Consider the following 21,533-nt stretch of genomic DNA (forward strand, 5'->3'; position numbering starts at 1 on the left):
CTATATGTAAACTCTTGTAAATATAAATGATCTATAACAAACTTTGAATATACATATATATGGCTGAGAGAACACAGTTGATGTCAAGCGTTTACAAAAATATTTTAATTCTTTAACAACTAAAAATCATATTTTAAATTAGTTGAAATGTCATCTCTATATTTCATACATATGCAAGCGCTACATGCTTTCTATAAACAAAAGGTCATATTTCATAATAAAAGTAATATATATATATATATATATATCAAATCTATTATAACTTTTCAAAAAAAATATTTACAACGACCGTTTCAACTCTGCCGTTGACAAAGAGATTTCATGTAGCACCTGCCGGAAAATAGTAGTTTGTGAGCTGCAAAACAAACATGTTATAAAGTGTTTTAAATAATATATTAACATTTTTCACTGTTTAGTAAAACTGACTCCATTGAGTTTAGTTTGTAAAATCACTCATATAGGCTTGGGATGATGAGAAGGAGAGTAACGTATCACTATCCTTCTCATCATCTTTTAGTTTAGCTGTAAAATCACTCATGAACACGGATTTTAACATCTTTTAAAATTCTCGAGATTTTCTTTTTCTTTTTCCTTTTTTTTTTTTGGCGGGGGGAGGGGTGGGGGCTTTATTTTAATCCTCTTCTCTTCTGTTCTCTTCTCTTGCCTTGCCTTGCCCCTCTTTCACTGCTATAAATATTGCAAGCTATTAACGCTCAAAGAATCAGAATAATGACGACGGCTAACCTTATTACAAAAATCTCAATTCTCGACACGACACAACGCAACACAACCCTATTACTTGGTCGGACCGACTCGTCACGATATGTCCCACCCCGACACGTCGTCTCAAATACTATTGTTGTTGTTGTTGTTGTTGGCAACGTTGTCCAAAACTACTGTCCGGCGCGTCACCTTCGCCGCACCGAAGTCATCCTCCCTCTTTTTATCTCCCACATTAAAATCCCCAAACGCGAATACCAAAACCTAAAATTCACCTATTCAAACCAATCAGCGGCCATCTCCTTCTCCATCCTTAATTGATTATGGAAGATCTCATCGATTCATCTTCTGTTACTCCGTCAACCGCACCACACTCTCGTTCATTGCCCATCCGTGAAGATTGTTGGAGTGAAGAAGCTACCTCTACTCTTGTTGATGCTTGGGGACGTCGTTATCTTGAACTTAACAGAGGTAATCTCCGTCAGAAGGACTGGCAAGATGTTGCTGATACCGTCAACGCTCTTCACGGCCATACCAAGAAAACGCACCGTACTGATGTCCAGTGCAAGAACCGGATCGACACCATTAAGAAGAAATACAAGATCGAAAAATCTCGTGTCGTCTCCTCCAACGGTACCCTCACGTCGTCTTGGCCCTTTTTTGAACGCCTTGACGCTTTGATTGGATCTAATTTTAATTCATCTATTAAGAAACCGCCCTCTCCGTCCATCTCCCCGTCTCCTCCCGTGGCTCTCCCATTGCATCCTACTTACCGGAGGACTCCTCCGGTTAGTTCTACTCCGCCGCCGCAGCCAGCGGCCCTGGCGGGGGGGTGGCGGTGGCTTTGCCGCAGAAGAGGCCTTTACCGGTGGACGATGGTTATTTTAGGAGGAATTATTCGGCAATGGCAGCGGCAGCGGCAGCACAAGAGTCAGATAGCGAGGAGGAGGAGGAAGAGGAGGAGGAGTTTGAGGCGGGGGAGAGAGAGAGCGTAGAGGAGGACGGGGAGGGGGAAGGGATTAAGAGATTGGCACGTGCGGTAGAGAAATTTGGGGAGGTTTTTGAAAGGGTGGAGAGCGAGAAGTTGAAGCAAATGGGGGATTTGGAAAAGCAAAGGATGAAGTTTGCTAAGGATTTGGAAATGGAAAGGATGAGGATCTTCACCGAGACGCAGATTCAGCTTGAGAAGATCAAGAAGGGTAAGCGTGCACCGGATAATGAGAGGGATTATTGATACTTGAGAAATTGAGAAATCAACAATGAAATTGATCCTTCTTCTTTGTGTAAAAAAAACTTTGATGTAAGATTAGGGTTTGATTTGATGAACGAATTTTAATGTTATAATTGTGGATTTTGTGCACAATTTGATAATGTTCGAGGAAAATTAGTTACAGATGATGATATTTATTTTGTTAGATTAGTTCAATTTAGTTACTTTGTCACCTATTTAATTGGCTGAGCAGGGGGGGAGGGGCTGTTTTGTTGTAAAATTGGAGTTTCTTGAAGAAGGCAGCATGAGGGGGGGACATGGTTGTAATCAAACGCTTACTGGGTATGTCAGATTATAATGTGAAGCAGATGGCAATGTTACTTGGTGACCTTCTGCAAAACAGCTCAGGGAAACGATATGGAGTCAACTGTTGGAGGATACTAGAGATGGGTTCCTGTTCGGCTTTGGTTAGAAGGGCCCAGTTTTGTTTCTATCCTCCAGTGAAGATAAGGTACCGGTACCTGATTATTTAAGGTTTGCCGGTAGAGATGGCAATCTGAAAACATATTTGAGTACTGTGTTACACCAGAGGTTCTTGTGCCTGGTTTCAGAGTATTTTCAATGATGAACAACAACAAACTTGTTTACTTCCTGGTGCAAATGCTCTTCAAATTACATCATCTTGTGCATTCTTTATTTTTTCCTCCCATTAATGCATCTGAATCCCTATGATGCAGTGGTTTTAGTTCTGATCTCCTGGATGCTCCTTGTTGTGGAAGTTTATTTTGCTTTTCCTTGTCTATGTCGAAGTTTGCTGCAGGTTCTGTTTCTGATAAGTGTTATTGAGCTCATTTTGTCTCAACGTGGTGCCTCTGCAAAGTGATTCCATTTAGTTGCGATCTTTGTCCAGTGCTGAACTGCTTGTGCTCTTCATTGGTGAAATTTATTCCTCTGTTTTCTGGTGGCCCATTATTCGCGGTCCTCTCAGCCAAAGTGTTTATAGGCTTCTGCCCTTCTTTTGTTTTGTCCCCCTCCCCCACCCCCGCCTTCTCTTCTTGTCTGCTGGATAGATTAAGTTCTAATATGAAGTTTCCGTTGCTCTCTTTTTGGTGATATGTTTTACTGGTACTCGTACTGCTTGCTAGTTGCTACAATTATCTGCGGCAGATGGATTCTGGTTTTGAAATGGGGATGTTTTAAAATCGCTGGGAAGCTGCAGCTGCTGCTATCAATGTTTATGTTTGTGCCTCTCCTGTTGCGAGCTCCTTGCACTGGTTCCGTTTATGTTACTGCAGTCCTTTAGTTAATCATTTGTTTTTGTCAGTTTTATGTTATGCCAATATCTGGCCTGTCAAGTATCAACCTTTGTGTCTCGTACAGCATATTTATTTCCTGGCATGAAAAAGGTGATGCAATCACCTGGAATAATTAAACAAGATTAAGATCAGCGTCCAAGGTCAATCAAGCATATAGCAGAAAATCAATCACCATTACTCGTTGATTGCACTGACAAGCATGGCAGTGTTACCAAGTTCACGCCCTCCTGCTGTATTTAGCAATTATGTCAAACAGGTTGGAATAGACCCATCCATCAACTTCCAAAATACCAGAAATGCCTGCCGTCGTTCATTTCCATATGCAAACTCTCTCTACTACGCTATATAAATGCGTGTTTAGGTTCGTGCGTTGACTCACAAAATCTATCATTTTCTAGTTCTTTCCCTTGAATGGAAAACAGCAGTTACTGTTTCCAACCATGGGGAATGTCTTTCTAGTTGGTCTCATCTCCATGTTTTTAGCTTCTCTCAAGCGTACACTGAGGGAGGGGAACCACTAGGAACTTTGAAAACTAATCAAGAAAGCCTATTTGAAACTTACCTGGTCTTTGTAAAGAAGCCAGAGGGGGGAGTTTCTGCTGATGACTTGGACAGCTGGTACAAGTCATTTTTACGGGCTACCATACCAAGTTCAAACCACCAAGAACGCATGGTGTATTCCTACAGAAATGTTGTCACTGGGTTTGCTGCAAAACTAACAGCAGAAGAAGCAAAAGCTGTGGAAGATAAGGATGGATTTTTGTCAGCAAAGCCCCAAAAAATACCGTCTTCTCTACATACAGCTCACAGTCCAAACTTCATGGCGTTCCAACAAAAATTAGGATTTTGGAGAAACTCGACTTATGGAATGGGAATGATTATTGGGGTTCTTCATTCACTGATAAAAAAGTTCCGTGTCCACCAGCCAAATGGAAAGGGAAATGTAATTTCAATGGAACCGTGTGTAACAACAAAGTCATTGGTGCAAGAAATTCCATTTCATCAAAAGTGGCACCATCATTTGATGATGAAGGCCATGAGACTCACAGCCCAGCACAGCAGCAGGAAATTTTGTAAATGACGCCAATGTTAGGCAACGCTAATGGCACAGCAGTTGGTATGACACCTCTGGCTCCCTTGACCATTTACAAAGTTTGCTCTGATTTCGGTTGCTTGGACAGTGATATATTGGCTGCAATGGATGCTGCCGTTGAGGAGGGGATGAATGTGCTTTCCCTTTCCCTTGGCGGTGGTTCCGCACCTTTTTTTGAAGATTCAATGGCAGTGGGGTTTTTGGAGGATACTCATAGAGGAATTTTCGTGATTTGTTCAGCAGGGAATGAAGGTCCATATAATGGTTCTTTTGTAGTGTTCGGCATTGGGATTAGTCCCCGCCTTTCAAAAAATTTGATTTGTTTTTTTTTTTAAATTATTTTTTTATTACTATATTTTAATATTTTATAAAAATAAATTTTATTTAAATTTTTTATTTTAATACATTATAAAAAAAAAACATTTTAAAAATCATCTTCTCACTGTTGAAGTAAGCACCGTTGATAAAAGTATAAGAGCAGATGTGTTCGTGGCAAATTCCAATTATTTTTTGTCGAATCCCTTTTCTAGCCAAATTCACTTCCATATATGAGTCATGTTTACACAAGCTCTAATGGTTCTGAATCAGTAGCATTTTGTGCACCAAAATCATCGACCGATATAGATGCCTAAGGCAAGATTGTTTTTCGTGAGAGAGGTACTGGGACAATAAGAAGTGACAAAGGACACACGGTGAAGAATGCCGGTGGTGGTGCTATGATTCTTATAAGTGACAAGGATAGTGGCTACAGTAGCTTAGTAGATGTTTATGTACTTATTACATCACATGTGAATTATTGAGCTCAGCTGAGCATCAAAGCCTACATAAACTCAACACAGGTTCCAACAGCAACAATCATGTTTCGTGAAACTAAAAGATCTACTATATTGTTATTTATCTTGTGGCTTATAGCATTATTTTAATTAGGATATTTCTTTCCATTTGTTTGTTTAAGTTTATTTAGGATTAGGCTGGTTTATTATACAATTCTTAGATAAAAAAGATTATAGTTGGTATGTTTTTTTAGTTTTTCATAATTCTATAATGGTTGTTTCCTTCTATAAATAAAACATTGGGGATGACAATAACCGATGGAGGCATTTCTTTGCTATTTGTTCCTTCAACTATAAAGACTTATTTTCTTTGTTCTTTTTCTCAGTTCATAAACATAAGTTTGTTCTTTATATATTAATTTTTTACAACAATTGGTATCAAAGCTCCTCTGATCTTTAAAGGATTTGTGATAAAAACACAAGAGAATAGAGAGGATAAAACAAAGCTTTCTGCTAGCTTTGAATGTTGGTGATGAAAATACAAGAGATTAAGTGAGTTTTTTTTTTTTCAAATGGATTCTGTAAATTTTCCAACAAAAACACTAATGTTCATAAGGTAGAATTATGGTATATGGATTGTGAAAATGGAAACCTATCTCACAGAGTTTGATTTGTAGGAGATAGTAGAGAGTGATAGGTAACCTACTCCCCTAGAAAACAATCCTACAATTGCACAAATGAATTTTTTCAATGAAAAAAAGGCAAAACGATTCAAAGCTCTTTCCTGCCTTTATAATACTGTGAGTGAAGACATCTTCATAAACATCATGGCGTGTAAATTTGCTAAAGAAACATGGGATAAATTAAAAGCAGAATTTCATGGTGATGAGAAGTCAAGAAAGATGCAGGTTTTAAATTTTACAAGACAAGGTTTGAAAATGAAAGAAACTAAAACCATCAAAGACTTCTCTTCTCAAATTTCAAAAATTATGAATCAAGTGAGACTTTTGGGAGAAGATTTTCGAGATTCAAGAATAGTAGAGAAAGTTATGGTAAGTCTACCAGAAAAATTTAAATATAAAATTTACTCTTTAGAAGATTCTAAATATTTGTCTGAAATGAGCCTGCAATAACTAGTAAATATATTACAAGTTGTGGAGCAAAGGTAAGTTTATAGCAAGAGGGATTAAGTGAAGGAGCTCTTGTTGCAGTTTATAAGAAGAAGAGTTAGCTAAGAATTTTTACAGAAACAATCAAGAAGGAAAAAGAAAAAAAAAAGGAAAGAGGCTGGCAATCCAATAACTAGCAACAAAACTGCAACATCGTCATTAGAGGGAAAGAGAAGAAAGAACATTTTCCTGCTTGTGAATTCTATCAGAAAACAAATCATCTTAAGGTCTGGTGTTGGCTTAAGAATGCACAATGTCAAAACTGCAAGTAATTTGGTCACATCCAAAGATTCTACAAAAATAAAATAAAAATAGTAAAATAAGCTCAAGTAGTCGATCATTCAAAAGTCAAGGAAGATATTTTATCCATGGCTACAATATAAGAGTTGTGTAACATAGTAAAGACAAACGACTCATCATGGCTCATTGATAGTGGCTGGACGAACCACATGACAACAGATCTGATCTTATTCAGAGACATTGATAAAAGCTATCTATCTAGAGTCTGAATTGGCAATTTAGACTATGTAAAGGTTGAAGAAAAAGGAGCAATTGAAGTAGAAACATTGTCAGGTACAAAAAACTCCAAAAAATCTTTTTTATGTACCTTAAATCAATAAGAATCTAATTAGTGTAGGATAATTAATTGAATCTAGTTACTCAATATTCTTTAATGATGGAGTATGTGATATTAAAGATAAAAATTGAGTGTTACTGCTTTCTACAAAAATGATGAACAAAAGTTTTAATGTTCAATAGAGAGAAGTATGCTTGAGTGCTAACGCTTATTAGAATAATGAATCTATTATTTAGCACAAACGGTTGGGGAACTTCAATTATACAACTTTAAAAAGAATAGCTGACCTGCAGATGACTTACGATTTACCAGATATATAAGAACAAAAGAGTATTTATAAAGCTTGTCAATTAGGAAAACAAACTAGAGTTGTTTTTCATGACAATGCATTCAAAGCACTGTCAAAACTCCAGCTTGTAAACACAGATGTGTGTAGGTCAATGCATAATGAATCATTAAATGATTTAAAGTATTTTTTTTATTTGTTGATGATTATAGTAGGTTCTATTAGGTTTACTTTTTAAAATTAAAATCTGATATGTTTGCTGAGTTTGTTAAGTTCAAAGCAGTAATTGAACTAAAGATAAGGAACAAATTAAAGATATTGAGATTTGACAATAGAGGAGAGTATACCTCTCAACAATTTGAGGCATACTTGGCAAAAGAGGGGATCAAACACCAGCTAACAAATCCCTACACACAACAACAGAATGGTGTTAGTGAAGGGAGAAATAGAACTTTGTTAGAGATGGAAAGATGTTTGATATATGAGAAGAAACTACCATTGAATTTTTAGGTAGAGGCAGTGAACACAACATCATATCTTTTAAAGCAAATAGCTTCAAGAATTTTAGCAGAAAAAATTCCTTATAAACTCTAGTATGGTTTTAAACCCAGCATTGATCATGTAAAAGTGTTTAGTTGTGTTTGTTATATCCTGAAACCTGAAGTTAAAAGAAGAAAACTTAATCAAAAGACTGGTATAAGAATTCTTATAGGCTATAGCACAACATCGAAGGCTTATAAAATTTATGATCTGAATTTTAACAAAGTTGTGATTGTTAAAGATGTAAAAGTTGTAGAAAATGCTACATGGAATTAGAAAAATACATAAGGTGAAGGATCAAAACAGATGCAATAAACTGAGTTGGATGTTGTAGAAAATGTTAATGACCAACCAGTAAATAGGACAAGGTCTTTAACAAATATTTACAGCAGATGCAATATAGCTGAGGCAGAACCGATAGATGTTGAAGAAGCCATGAATTCTCAAATCTGGATAGCATCAATGAAGAAGGAGCTTGCGATGATATAAAAGAATCAAACATAGATACTAATTGACAAACTAGCTCACAAGAATGTAATTTGAGTGAAATGGATTTTCAAAACAAAATTGAATGCAGATGGTAAGATCAACAAGCATAAAGCCAGACTTGTAGTGAAAGGATATTCATAGGAGGCCAACATCGATTTCATAGATACATTTGCTCCAGTTTCTAGGCATGAAACAATAAAGGTCCTGCTTGCTCTAGCAACACAAAACGATTGGTATATCTTTTAGTTGGATGTTAAATTTGTATTTTTTTAATGGTGTTCTAAATAAGGAGATTTTTGTTGAATAATGTGCTGGTTTTGAAAAATCAAATTCAACAAACAAAATATATTTACTAAAAAAGGCATTGTATGGACTGAAACAGGTTCCTAGAGCTTGGTATAACAGATTGGATAATCATCTTTTAAGCTAGGATTTGACAGGAGTATGAATGAGGTAATTTTATATGTAAAACATGTTGATAGATATAAACTAATTGTATTATTTTATGTAGATCATTTGCTAATTACAGGAGATAATGAGCAGCTTGTAGAGGAGTTTAAAACCAATATAAAAGATAAATTTGAAATGAATGAACTTTGTTTGTTGACATATTTTTTTAGGAATGAAAGTAACTCAGTTTAATCAAGGTTACTTTCTTTATTAAAAACATTTTTCCTTAAAAATACTGGGTAATTTTGCATTGGCTAATTGCAAGCCAGTAAGCACACCTATGATACAGGAGCAGAAGCTAATGAAAGAGGATGGAGCACCGAAAACTGATGGGAAAGCTTACAAAAGTTTATTTGGGAGTTTGTTGTTGTTACATGTGTGCAGCGTCGTGATGATCGCTCTCCACACTCAATAGTGTGAGTGTGTCTGGAAAATATAAGAAGATAAGAAATTCTCGTCTCTTATCAATGGAAAAATAAAACAGGAGTCGCTACCTAGTATTTTGGTCACTATGAACTCTAAATGGTTTTAGAGATCAGGTACGGAGACTGATTGTGTAAAGAGAAGTTATTAGCACCCTAAATATGTCCTACCTAAAGTAAGCTGTATTATTTTATTGTCTGATATATTTTTAATTTTTGGTCTATCTATGGTTTAAGAAAAGTCATTCTTGGTAAGGAGATCCTTATCTTATTGGGTAAAAACCTAACCATTCTAACGTCAAATAAGAAAAAACTATCTTTTTAATATTAAGAATACGTTTTACGTGTAAATTCATAATCCCAGATATTAAAAGAAAACAAAATAATTTTTTTAGAATTTTTGAAATATTGGTCAAGTTTTCATGACAAAATGGCACCGAAAATTTAATATCAGGAGTACGTTTTACGCCAAAATGCATGCTAAAATATAATATATATTTTTTAAAAAGTTTTCTTTATTGTATAAAAATATAATATGATTTTTTTTAGCTTTAAGAGACTTGACCGTATGCACACAAAAATTCTTTTTTATATATATATTTTCAAAGTTTTGACAAAAACCAGGTATTTTAATACCGGATTTGCATCTTTATAATAAAAAATATAAACTGATATCACTCAAAATGGCGTAAAAAAATACATGAGAAAATCATAATTTCTTCAAAAATATACTTTTTTTCTAAACAAAAAGAAAGAGATGAACTAGGCCTGACCCGGCCTAATTGTGGGGGCTGGGCCTGTGCTATAGGGCTGGACTCAACTCCAGCCGCGTGGGCTGGGCTGATGTTCCAGCCCTAAAGAACCAAAAGCACAGTAACCAGCCAAACTTAATTAGTTAGTTACGGTGCACAGCATAGTAACTAGCTAATTAAGTTTCATTTGCTGCAGAACGTGAATTGATAATGTTCTGCATGCAAATAAAAATGAACAAAAAACGGAAGGGGAACGGAGAAAGTTACCTGGAGTAGAGACGCTCTAAGAGCTGGGCTGGTGGCGGCTTGTAGCTGGGGTGGCGGTCGAGCATTGTTTCAGGTAGCGATGCGGCTATTACAATTTTTTTCTTCTTCTTGCTGCCTTCTGCTATCTTTGCTCCTCCCCCTTGTTTGTTTTGTTCTTCCTCGTTTATGGTCTAGTGGTGGTGGAAGGTGGTCAGGGCAGTGGCTGGGAGGATAAATGACAATGATTCTAGGAGATGGCGCGACTACCAATCTTTTTGTTCTATCCCGTTTCTCTTCTCCCTCTCTGGTTCTGCTGGCGTTGGCAGCGCTGATGGTGGTGGAAAGGAAGCACGGCGGTGGTGCCTAGGGGGGCGAGGAATGGTCCTTTTTCTTCTTTGTGTTGAGACTACCAATCTCTGTTCTTCTCTTCCCCACGTATGCTTTCACTTTCCCTCCTTTCTTTCAAACAATTCTTCCTTCTCTTTCCATTTTTTGTTGCTTTTCCTCCTCTCTTCCAAATCCGTCCCCCCTAATTTTTTTCTGTTTTCAACTACTCAAAACAAACAGCCCTCTTTTGTTTTCTCCACCATTTCCATTCCCCTCCTTTTTGTTCTCCCCCACCTCTATTTATAAGCAAGAGGATAGGACCCCTATGCTCTGTCCCATCTTGGTGCAGAGGGGAAGCGGGTTACCTTACCTCTACAGGGTAAGATGGCCGGCCGTTTGCAGGGCATGGTGTCCCTCTCCTTTATTTATCACGTTGGTAGGGTATGTAGGAGCATAGGATGTTGTCAGTTTTATGCAAGTGGGAAGAAGATTTTAAAAGTCTTCTTCTCCCTTGTCTTTGTATTCGCAGGGGAGAAGAATATGCACAGTATCGTTTAAAACAATATCATGTCCTAATTTTTTAAAAAAAAATTAAATGTAATTAGGAAGAACCCAAAAATGGATTATGACAGTTATATTTAACAGCCACGCATTTAGATATTTAATTTGCTTTGAATTATCTTTCCAGGTTCATGCAAGATCTAAGTCAAATTTATTTTGTGGCAGCTAAGAGAGTGCTGGGATATCTGAAAAAGACTGTAGGATTTGACATATATTTTGTGAAATTCAGCTCAATCAATCTTATTAGATTTCTGGACAGTGACTGGGGTGGAAGTGATGAAGGAATGATAAGCACTTCGAGTTACTATTTTGCAATAGAAAAAAGTGTGTTCTATTGGAATTCAAAGAAGCAACCAGTGGTGGTACACTTCACGCCAGAGGCTGAATACATAGTTGCATATGTGGCAGCAAAAAAATTAATTTGGTTAAGGAAGATGTTAAGTGATCTAGACTGCAATCGACAAAATTCCATATAATTGTCAGCTATAACTATCTCAAAAAATTATGTCTTTCAGGATAGAACCAAGCAAATGAAGATTAAATTTCATGTTATTAAGCAGTTTTAGCAAGAAAAGAAATTAAAGTTATATTACTGCACCTTTGAAGAACAGCTAACAGATTTGTTTACCAAGTCATTAGCCAAAAACAAGTTTGAAGATATCGGGGAAAGAATTTGAATGGATAGCTTTGAAACCAAGAAGAGTGTTGAAGTCTCGTATTAAAGCTAGAATAAAATTACTTAGTAGTAATTTACTGCATTGTTATTTATTTGCTGGTTGATAGCATTATGTAGATTAGAATGTTTCTTTTAATTTGTTTGTTTAAGTTTATTTATGATTAGTCTAGTTTATTATACAACTCTTTAAACAAAGAAGATCGTGACTGATATATTTTTTTTAATTTTTTATAATTTTATAATGGTTATTTCCTTCTGTAAATAAAATATTAAGAATGATAATAACCTATCAAAATATTTTTCTGTTCCTTGTTGTTTCAACTATAAAGACTTTTTTTTCTTAGTTCATAAAGGTAAGTACGTTCTTTACATATCAATTTTTTAAAACAAAAACTTCCACAGTGGTTTCTTCATTTTCCTCGAGAAGCCCAAGCTTGGCAAGCCCAGGCATCTTGAAACCAGATATTATAGGCCCTAGAGTGAGCATTCTAAAAGGATGGACAGTCTATGCGGAGAACAAGATACATACGAAATTAACATTTAACATTATTTCGGGAACCTCAACGTCTTGCCCACTTCTCAGTGGCATCGCTGCTCTGCTTAACCACTGATGCAGCTGTCCAAGATGGAGTCGATGTGCTCTCACTTTCCCTTGGAGGAGATTCAGTTCCCTTCTTTAAGGATAGCGTTTCCATAGGCTCATTTGCAGCCATACAGAAGGGAATATTTGTAAGCAGCGCAGCTGGAAATTCTTGCCCTTTTAACATCACATTATCAAATGAAGCGCCATGGATTCTAACAGTTGGAGCAAATTCTAACAGTTCGAGCAAGCATTCTAGACAGAAGAATTGTTGCTACTGCAAAGCTTGCAAATGGTGAACAGATTGATGGTGAATTTCTTTCCTTCCCTACATAGCAACTTCCCTTCAACAGTATTACCTCTTGTTTATGCTGTCATGAAAGGTAGGTCGAATTCCTCTTTATGTGGCGAGGGAGCTTTGGAAGGTTAGGTATGGATGTGAAAGGCAAAATAATCTTTTGTGAAATAGGAGGGGGCATATGCAGAATTGCCAAAAAGGGAAGAAGTGAAAAATGCCGGTGATGCTGCCATGATACTCTTGAATGAAGAAACCGCTGGCTTCAGAACCATTGCAGATCCTCGTGTTCTTTCTGCAACACATGTCAGCTTTGCTGCCGGGCTGAAGAAAAAACATATATAAATTTAAGAGAGACACATGAAAACAATCCTATTTAAAGGAACTGTCATTGCAGTCCCATCATCTCCATTTGTAGCATACTTCTCATCACGAGGTCCCAATCCGGCAAGCCCGGAAATTCTGATACCGGACATCATGGGGCCCGGCGTGAGAATTTTAGCTGCATCGCCATTCCCTCTTCAAAACAATACGAACTCAAAATCAACCTTCAACATAATTTCTGGCACATCAATGACATGCCCACATCTTAGCGGCAACGCCGCCTTGTTCTGAACTAAACCATGAGGAAGCCTATCATCTCCAGATTTCTAGTTGATAAGCTTCTTGTATGTAAATTAAAAAAATAAAAGTAAAAGCACTGAGCATTTTGGTCCGGCGGTAAAAAGTGCTCGTTTTTTTTTACTGCTTTTGAATTTAAATTTGAGTTCTTATATATATATTGGTTTATATGTATATTTGTTATCCTCGCAGTATTTTATATGTTCATTGAGTTTGTAAAGTGTTTAATAAATCATGAGATTAGTTATAATACGTATAAGTTGGTTTAGACACCCATATAAATAAAAAAAAATAAAAGGATTCGAACAAGGAATATTGTTTATACATATATTTGTTATCTTCGCAGTATTTTATATATTCATTGAGTTTGCAAAGTGTTTAGTGGATCATGAGATTAGTTAAAAAATAAAAGGATTCGAACAAGGAATATCCTCTCCTTCTAATTAACTTTTTACCGCTTGATTATTTTTAATTGAGCTAATAGCTCACTTGTTACTAATTCTCTCTTACTGTACATGTCATAACACCCTTATTGATGGATATCATAAGTTCATGCATGTTAGATCATAAACTTAGTAAAATAATTAAAATAGATCGATGGATATCATATGAGTTAAAATAAATTTAAATAGATATATTCATTTAAATTTATAAAAAGCAAAATAAATAAATAAAAGAAAATGTTCATATGTTATATCTATTATAAGAATTTTTCCCTTTTTTTATTTTAAGTTTTTATTTTATTCTTTTATATTTAAGTCAAGAAAATGAATTTTAGAAAAAAAGAAATTATAACAGCAAATATACAATATCATAGGAAATAAATGTTTTTTTTTAATGGTATGCTTATTTAAATCCATTCAACTCTTAACTTAACCATATGTTCACTTAATTATTTAACTTATTTTTATGAAGTTTATATTTGACATATAGGGATTTAATTTTTTAAAAAAAATCATTCAATGACTAAATTGTATATATATTGCTATAAATATGATAACAAAAGATATTTCAATTAAGAACTTGTTTGTAAGACAAACATTATACAATGACCAAAATAAAGTTTTCAAAATTATATGAACGAAATGTGAAATGTGCTTAGGAGAAGAATCATATTTTGAACATGTGGCACATGTCAATTTATAATGGTGTTAATGATACAACCGATAGAATGATATAGAAATAATAAAAAAAATATAAAGTACATGGTTGATATTAAAATAAAAAATAGTAGATAAACCTTTTTAAATAAAAAATAAAAAATATAGGGATGAGAGAAGCATTAACCTATTTATTAATCAGAATCTATTTATTTAAGAGCATTCTCTCCTAAAATTTTATAGTGACTTACTTTCTTTTTTATATCTTAAAATTTAGGGACTGAAATGTAAAAACAACAATTAAATAAATTTTAGTGTGAAAATAAAAAATCTAAAAATAGAAGTGATAAAAAATTAATAACTTATGGACTAGAGTGTAACTTTCCATGCATTATGAACAATAGACATGGAAAAAAAAAAAGGTTTATTTTTATAATAAACTTAGTGATTTAACCGTCCCGTATTTGTTAACAATAAACACAATATAGACAATTCATTCATGTCTAAATTTGTTCCCGTGACCTTTTCCCGAGATATCATAATGTGAAAAGCAAAATACCAGGGTCCATGGCTCAAAATCATTAAGTATTTTCTAACATTTTTCGTTAGAAATGCATACAAGAGAGATCTGGATCCCAAATTTTAGTTCCACCATTATCAATTCAGAGGAAACCTAGCCACAACACCGCCTTATTCATACACATACAACCTAACATTTTTTACTTATAATTTGAGCTGTTCAGTGCACAAGAATTTTCCATTTTCAATCAAATTCTCAGCTAAAACTTCAAACTATGGATGGTGATTCACAAAGGTATGCTGGGAAATGGATCCCCAGACGAGGCCAGGACCTGCAACCTGCCTTAAAATTTGTAGAATTCAGTAAGTACAAGAACTTCAATACCTCCGCCAATCATTCTGAAAACTGCTTCCAAACTTGTGTACATGCTCTTAATATTCTATTCACAACCGTTGGTTCAGAGCTTTATGGCATTGGAAGACATACTAAAAGGCTAACTATTTTACATCCCTATTTTATACTGTCCTTCAGTCAAAAGAATGTTATGCCTAACCAAAACGAAGGCATTTGAGTATCTAAATCTAGTTCAGCACTACACAAATCCACCCTCCATCAGAGAGGGAAGGGTGAAAAAAAATGAAATAACACAATTAGTAACAGCGTAGCCAATTTAATTTCTGTACAGGTTGGTCACAAACCCCCAGTAAAAATCTACTATGTAATCAGATCGTCGAATAAAGTACATAAGTATACAACATGACAACATGAGTCCCGATTCCTGGGATACAACTGACTGAGTGCCTGCCTTATGGCAAATTCTAACACTTCACCAGATACAACCCTGTCATCAGGAGAAACTCCAACTACCTCGATCTCTGGTGGATATTCAATCATTTCTCAGATGAATTACGTGAGTGTGACCTTTTACGAGGGCGGCCAAGGTCAGTTACAAAACTTGAGTTTCTGCAAAATACATCATTAAATCAGCAAAGAAAGATTTATACGATCACAAATTTGGGTTTCCAGAAAAAAAAAAAAGACATGAACTTACAAATTGCCATCATGTTTCTTACTTCTTGAAGGCTCATGTGTTGTCTGAGATGGTCCAGCTGCCTGTCAAAGGTACAATAGCTAAGTTTATATACTTCGCATTGGCAGGTGTAGATTTTCTTGAAAGATGCATGTCAGCACCAATATAGTATATAATGGCAATTGCAATAGCTGTATTTATGACACTGCTGACATCAACCAGCGAGTTTTCACACCAGTAATCTGAAGGCCCAACCGATGGACCAGTGGTATACTTGAAAAATAGGCACATGATAAAAATTACTAATAAAACAATTCAACACTAAGAAGATATCATTTGCTTAGAAAAAATCAAAACAACAAATATTGGAAGATAGAAGTTCTGAAATAGAATACTGTCCACTGATCTGCAAAGTATAAATCACTTGTAACAAGCATCAATTGCTGGTGGGGTACATAAATATTTTGACAGGATTATTATATCAATATTTATCTTCAGAAAGCACTCGTTCAATTCAGTAAGATATTTGCAGACAAGCATACTAACAGGGGGATTTAATTGCTTGATGCTCCTGCTATGGACTTCCAGGTACTCTTCATATGTCTGCAAAAATCAGGAAAAAGACATTTAAGGGTGTAAAAGGTAAAGACATTTAAGGGTGTAAAAGGTGTAAGGATAATCTATCATCATTAAGTGTTCTCAACAGAAGATAATTGTGCCAATTTCACATATAATAACAGACGATCATCTACAAAAAGATAAATTTGAGTGTCAAGAACAATGAATATACATCGCCATTCACCACAACCACTCTTCATATTTTATCTTGCAGCAGCCATGAATGGGATAAAGCATGTGAAACCTAAAATTTATTGTGGATTCCATGTCTATTTGACCAGATGTGTGTAATGCTTGATGAACGGTTTTGCAGCATGCTACACCCTTCTTGATCTAGAAAGATTAACATTAGAATGAATAATTCTTCCTTTAGACATTAAAGAAAGAGGATGATGCAGGGGTTGGAGTTCAATTAATTATGTAATCTAATCCAATGAAAATTGATTGTTACTTCATGAGAGATTTGGAAATGTTGACTAATATGAAAATAAGTAAAAGATTATAACGTTAACAATTGAGAATCAGATGCAAGATATTGAGATCACTTCCAATTTGTGTTTATTTCATCTATCCAATCCACAGAAAAGTGTATAAAATATCTCATAAAAGAAGAAACACAATAACCAAGTTTGTATATGTTTTCTTCTTCCAAGTTCAGAGAAACTAAGGTGGGAAACGTCATACCATTTCAAGAAAATCATCATCAGTCAGAGTACTAGCAAGAGGGCTTTCTGCTGACAAACCCCAAATATCAGTTCGTGAAGGCATTTCACAGTGTATTCGCAAATTAGTGGAGTTTCGAGACTGTTTCATCCTTGCAACTTTTGAAGCACAAGAGCTAAGAGCATTGTCAGTGAAACCAGTACCAGTAGGTCCCTGATGTGCTAAATGAAATCTACTTGCTTCATCATGTTGCTGGTAGAGGTAGGAAGGATAAGGTGTGGGTGTCCTGCCCCAAGGCATCTGCAGTGGAGGGATAGTATACTCTCCATCTCCTGTGTAAGATGAAGGATCAATGCAAGGCCTTTTCATAGGAAGATCATCCCTGGGAAAACTGTTGCTATGAGAATTCAAAACAAAAAAACTGGATTGCTTAATTTTGGCAAAATGCATAAGCTTGAAGCTTACAGGAAAATAATACCTTCTCACCATGCTATCAGTGTCTCTCTCCCCATCAATTAGCTCACAAAGGGCCTCTCCTATATCTTCAGGTAGTTCCTGGAAGAACAGAATTGCAATTATACAATTAACAACTTATAAGTGCAGCAAGGAGTATAAAAGCACTCTACAAAAAAGAGACACCTGGCAGTCTCTGCTAATTTTAACAGGTTTGTAGTCATTCAGTGGATTCTTGAGATGAAGCGTCTTTTGGAAAGGCAAGTCATTTAATCGCAGCCACTTAACCTTAAAACTGCGACCCCAAGGATTACTTTTACCACTTCCTTCGCTCCATAAATTGTCGTGCCTCCACCCAACAGAAGATATCATTTGGGCATACCCTTGGAAGAAACCACTCATGTTGACACTATATATTAGAATGACTCTACCAGAATTCTGCAAGACAGGCATATGCTTCTCTATAAAGCATCAAGATTAAGAAAGCACCACATGACATTTTAAAATTAACGGGATCTTACATGAAAGGCTTCTTCCAAAATTGGTTCATTCCTGACTTGAGTAGCCCATATCCCATTCTCAATTGATAGTTGGATATTATGCTGATTCAAACTCTTAATGATGAAATATCTTGTATTACACAATTTTCTCTTTTTGTTTATAGATGAATTTCCCACCCGATCATGACCAGCTTTTTCAGCCATAATAGGATAGCCATCCTCATTACCTTTGTAGCTTGGGCTTTCTGACAAGAAACAAAGATCCTATGTTAAACTTAATATGCATTCTGACACATGAATGTGATTGTGAAAAGTTCAAGAAGAGGAGGAGAAAAAGTCAGAAAAGAGAGAGAAAATGCATGGCTGAAAAAGGGCTGAGAAAATATAATCACTATCATATATACCCCTTATACCATCGCATGCAGTAGCCCAAAGCTTACAAACCTTAACTGAAATGCATGCCAATGCTCATATATAGTGGGCAAATCAAGTCCACATTGAACTACTGAAAAAGTGCCTATCAATCAAAAGATACATTAGTTCTGCAACGCTGAACAAGATCATGGGCCCACAATACTGATCACTATTTTCTCTATCACAATAAATCACCAGTTAACATGAAATTCTTGTCACACAATATGAACCATAAAACTTCCAGACCCCATCAAACATAGCTCTAAATTTCCTTTGTGCTCAACCAACAAACCATTTATTATCCTATTGTCCTCTGAATTGCCAGGTTACATAAAAAAACCCTATTGTCCTCTGAATTGCCAGGTTACATAAAAAGCCAGTACAGCATCAAGAGTAGACCTTTTTCATCAACAGAACCAACCCAACCACCAGCCATGCATGGTTTCACCTTCTTGTGTCCATGGTTGGAGAATAGTGGTCCTGTCAATGATTCCCCCAGTCCTGTGATTTGCTCAATATAAGTATCAACATGCTTGTATCCCAACATCTGAGTTTTCTTCAATAAAATATAGCACATATTTTCTTAGGGAGCAAAATATACATTATTCTAATCTGGCTCCCTCACGTCCGAGAAAGTATCTAGGCAAAATTTCACACTATTCACTTCCTCAGCGTCATTTCCAATCACAATAAAGTAAGCAAGGTGTACAATGAGAGCCCATTTAAATGACAAATAAAGAGCATAGTCCACCTATTCTGCTCAAGTTCAAGTTTCAACAAGGCCCTTCAATACCTATCAGGCTAAACCACAGGAGCTCACCTTAATCCATGGAGTAACCTTATTCCATGGGGTAACGTTGACAATTCCTTTATGCATAGAGATAAGAAATCAAAATCAACACCAATAATAAGTCATCTCCTACGTCCCATGAAGTAGCAAATTCTTCAAAAATCATTAGTGGAAACTACCGAGGAATGCTTGAGCCCTTATAGGTTTGCAGAGTCTAATTTATATTAGCCAGTCCCAAGCCCAGTAAAGGATGAAGTCAAGTAAATAGATGACCAACAGAACCAAGGTGCTGACAGCTATATCTACATCACTTCTGATAGGAATTATCCCAAAAGGAAAATACAGGTATTGATTAAATGATATCTATGATCCACCTATGATTTTTAAACTACTCAATGGATACATTGATGTAATTATTGACGTGAATCAGATGGATATTTGCAGATCATTCATGAAATAATTCCCACACTGATACAAGAGCGTCCCAAATAAATGTCTATTGTAAGCATCAAGAAAGGGGGGGGGGGGGGGGGGGGGGGGGGGGTGTGGAGCAAGAAAGGGATGGTTAACATTCCAGCCCAGCCCACTATCATCTCCTTGATGATGCATCCATGCCAATGGGGACGATGAAAGTTTAAGGGAGTAGATATGCATCAAGGCGTGATAGAATAAGGAAATTACAATACACGAGGAAAATATAATGAGAAGCCGTACTGTTTCATTACCTGGATCGTCAGAGTTTCCCATGTCATGCTTCCATTCAGTCACCGAAGAATCAACTACAGATGCATTTTCCTTTGCACTATCAGAAGACATATCCTTCTTGGCCTCCTATGTCCCAACTCACAATGCAGGGCCTATCCATGATTTTTTTTTCATTTCAATGTATCAAAAATTTAAAAGCACCGAAAAAGAGATGTGCCTCTAGAAAACAAGATGCATACAGAGCACACACACAAAAACAGCACCAAAAAAAGCCAGAACAATGACATTACAATAAAATAGTCTTTCGCTGAAACTCAAAACAACCACCAAGAAAGTACTTAACAGAACCCAAAACCATATTGTTTTGGTTTGAAACCCAACCCCAACTCCCTGAATCTTCGAAGGGAGGGAGATTACAAGGTGCCAATTGACGTCTATCTCATTGTCACAAAAAGGAAACAGCAATACCAGCAGTAAGAATACAAATACAATGCGCACATTCCAAACTTGCCCCGTAAATCCAATTTACTAGGTACTACAAATGCAATGTTTGTAGAAGTTAAGCCCAGGATAAAAAGCTCTTTGATCATCCACCTTCCTCACATAGAAACTATATTTTCCACCTCCGCCAAACCATTTCATTCAACCCTAAACTCTCCGGTCCAATAATCGAAATTACCAATAAAAATCTCATCACAATTTACCCTCGTTTTCATCACTAAAAAAGAAAAGAAAAGAAATCCTATGTTTGGTCAATGAGAAAGATTAGAGGAAAATTAAAAAACAGTAAGCAACAAAATAGCATTTGGCTCGGAAACTCCCAATTGATATTCAAGCATCAGTTTATCAAGATTTTCCTGCATTTTCACATATTTTCTTATTCACAAAGAAAAAAAAACATAATTCAAGAAGAAAAGGAAGAAGAAATAATCTCCTTCACCTTTACAACAAACAGAAAACAAAACAAAGTTGAGAAATCTAAAGTAGAAATGGAAGTGAGAACTCTCACCTCAGAAGCAAACAAGCGAAGCGTAGTGAAGAGAGGAACAGACGGATTTGTACGCGTGTCGGTTTTTCTATTTTTTCAAGATAAGTGTGTGTACTGTTGGACTTGTTTCTTGGAGCCCTAGCCCTTTTCTTTTTTTGTTTCCCCTTCTCCCTCTTCCCTCTCCCAAACTGAAGAAAAACACACCCTGCTATTTCTACACCACCGCCGCACGTGTACACTTTTGATTTTTTACCGCTATTTGTTTGTTTATTCTGGGTTTCTTTTTTTCTTTTTATTGGTCGGTGCAGATTCATTTGGTTGAAACCATCCGATGGTGAGGAGCGTTTCGTGTGCGTGTACGTGCGCGCGCGTGTGTAAAAGTTTTTATAAATGTTGTGTTGCTTACCCATGCCTTTGACATTCTTTGGATAACCATTCATTTAAGATAATTAACTTCAAAATCTTAAATATGATAAAATAATTAGTTAATCTTTTTATTTTAGAAAAACTAATATTAAGTCATGATAATATGATCTTCTTTAACTACCACTCTCATAAAATAAACAAGGTCAACTTACATTAAAATTGAAATATATTCATAGCTTAAACATTAAAAATATTTTAAATAAAAAATTGTACGAAACATAAT

The 21,533-nt window shown here is 35.8% G+C and overlaps 1 protein-coding gene and 2 pseudogenes across 4 annotated transcripts; 2 read left to right on the forward strand and 1 right to left on the reverse strand.

The window, feature by feature from the left end:
• The first annotated feature begins 664 nt into the window (after positions 1-664).
• Positions 665-2,610, forward strand: LOC105128965 (trihelix transcription factor ASIL2-like; annotated as a pseudogene).
• Positions 2,611-3,445: 835 nt separating this feature from the next.
• LOC105129123 (subtilisin-like protease) lies at positions 3,446-12,827 on the forward strand (annotated as a pseudogene).
• Positions 12,828-15,102: 2,275 nt separating this feature from the next.
• On the reverse strand, positions 15,103-21,120 carry LOC105128966 (YTH family protein). Of its 4 annotated transcripts, none has more exons than XM_011030825.1 (9): positions 20,917-21,120; positions 19,917-20,059; positions 18,009-18,232; positions 17,674-17,925; positions 17,513-17,589; positions 17,056-17,425; positions 16,300-16,356; positions 15,775-15,836; positions 15,103-15,686 (listed from the first exon to the last, which is right to left on the reverse strand). In XM_011030825.1, exons 2-9 carry the CDS (start codon positions 20,005-20,007, stop codon positions 15,614-15,616), a joined length of 1,206 nt encoding a protein of 401 aa, XP_011029127.1. In that variant the 5' UTR covers positions 20,008-20,059; positions 20,917-21,120; the 3' UTR covers positions 15,103-15,613. The 4 variants fall into 4 exon arrangements, with proteins under 4 accessions (XP_011029127.1, XP_011029128.1, XP_011029126.1 ...); XM_011030826.1 differs by having other exon boundaries at positions 17,056-17,416; positions 19,917-20,048; positions 20,906-21,119; XM_011030824.1 differs by having other exon boundaries at positions 19,917-20,048; positions 20,906-21,119.
• Positions 21,121-21,533: the final 413 nt, after the last annotated feature.

The sequence above is a fragment of the Populus euphratica genome, unplaced genomic scaffold (genome assembly GCF_000495115.2).
Source record: "Populus euphratica unplaced genomic scaffold, PopEup_1.0 scaffold48.1, whole genome shotgun sequence".
Taxonomy (NCBI): Eukaryota; Viridiplantae; Streptophyta; class Magnoliopsida; order Malpighiales; family Salicaceae; genus Populus; species Populus euphratica.

What these genes read in the sequence shown, in the direction of transcription:
- LOC105128966 (XM_011030825.1), bottom strand. Translation starts at nt 20,007, where the DNA reads ATGTCTTCTGATAGTGCAAAGGAAAATGCATCTGTAGTTGATTCTTCG. An exon ending in TTTTGGAAGAAGCCTTTCAT is followed by an intron (nt 17,926 to 18,008) that starts GTAAGATCCCGT and finishes CCTGTCTTGCAG; the next exon opens with AATTCTGGTAGAGTCATTCT. An exon ending in AAATTAGCAGAGACTGCCAG is followed by an intron (nt 17,590 to 17,673) that starts GTGTCTCTTTTT and finishes CTGTTCTTCCAG; the next exon opens with GAACTACCTGAAGATATAGG.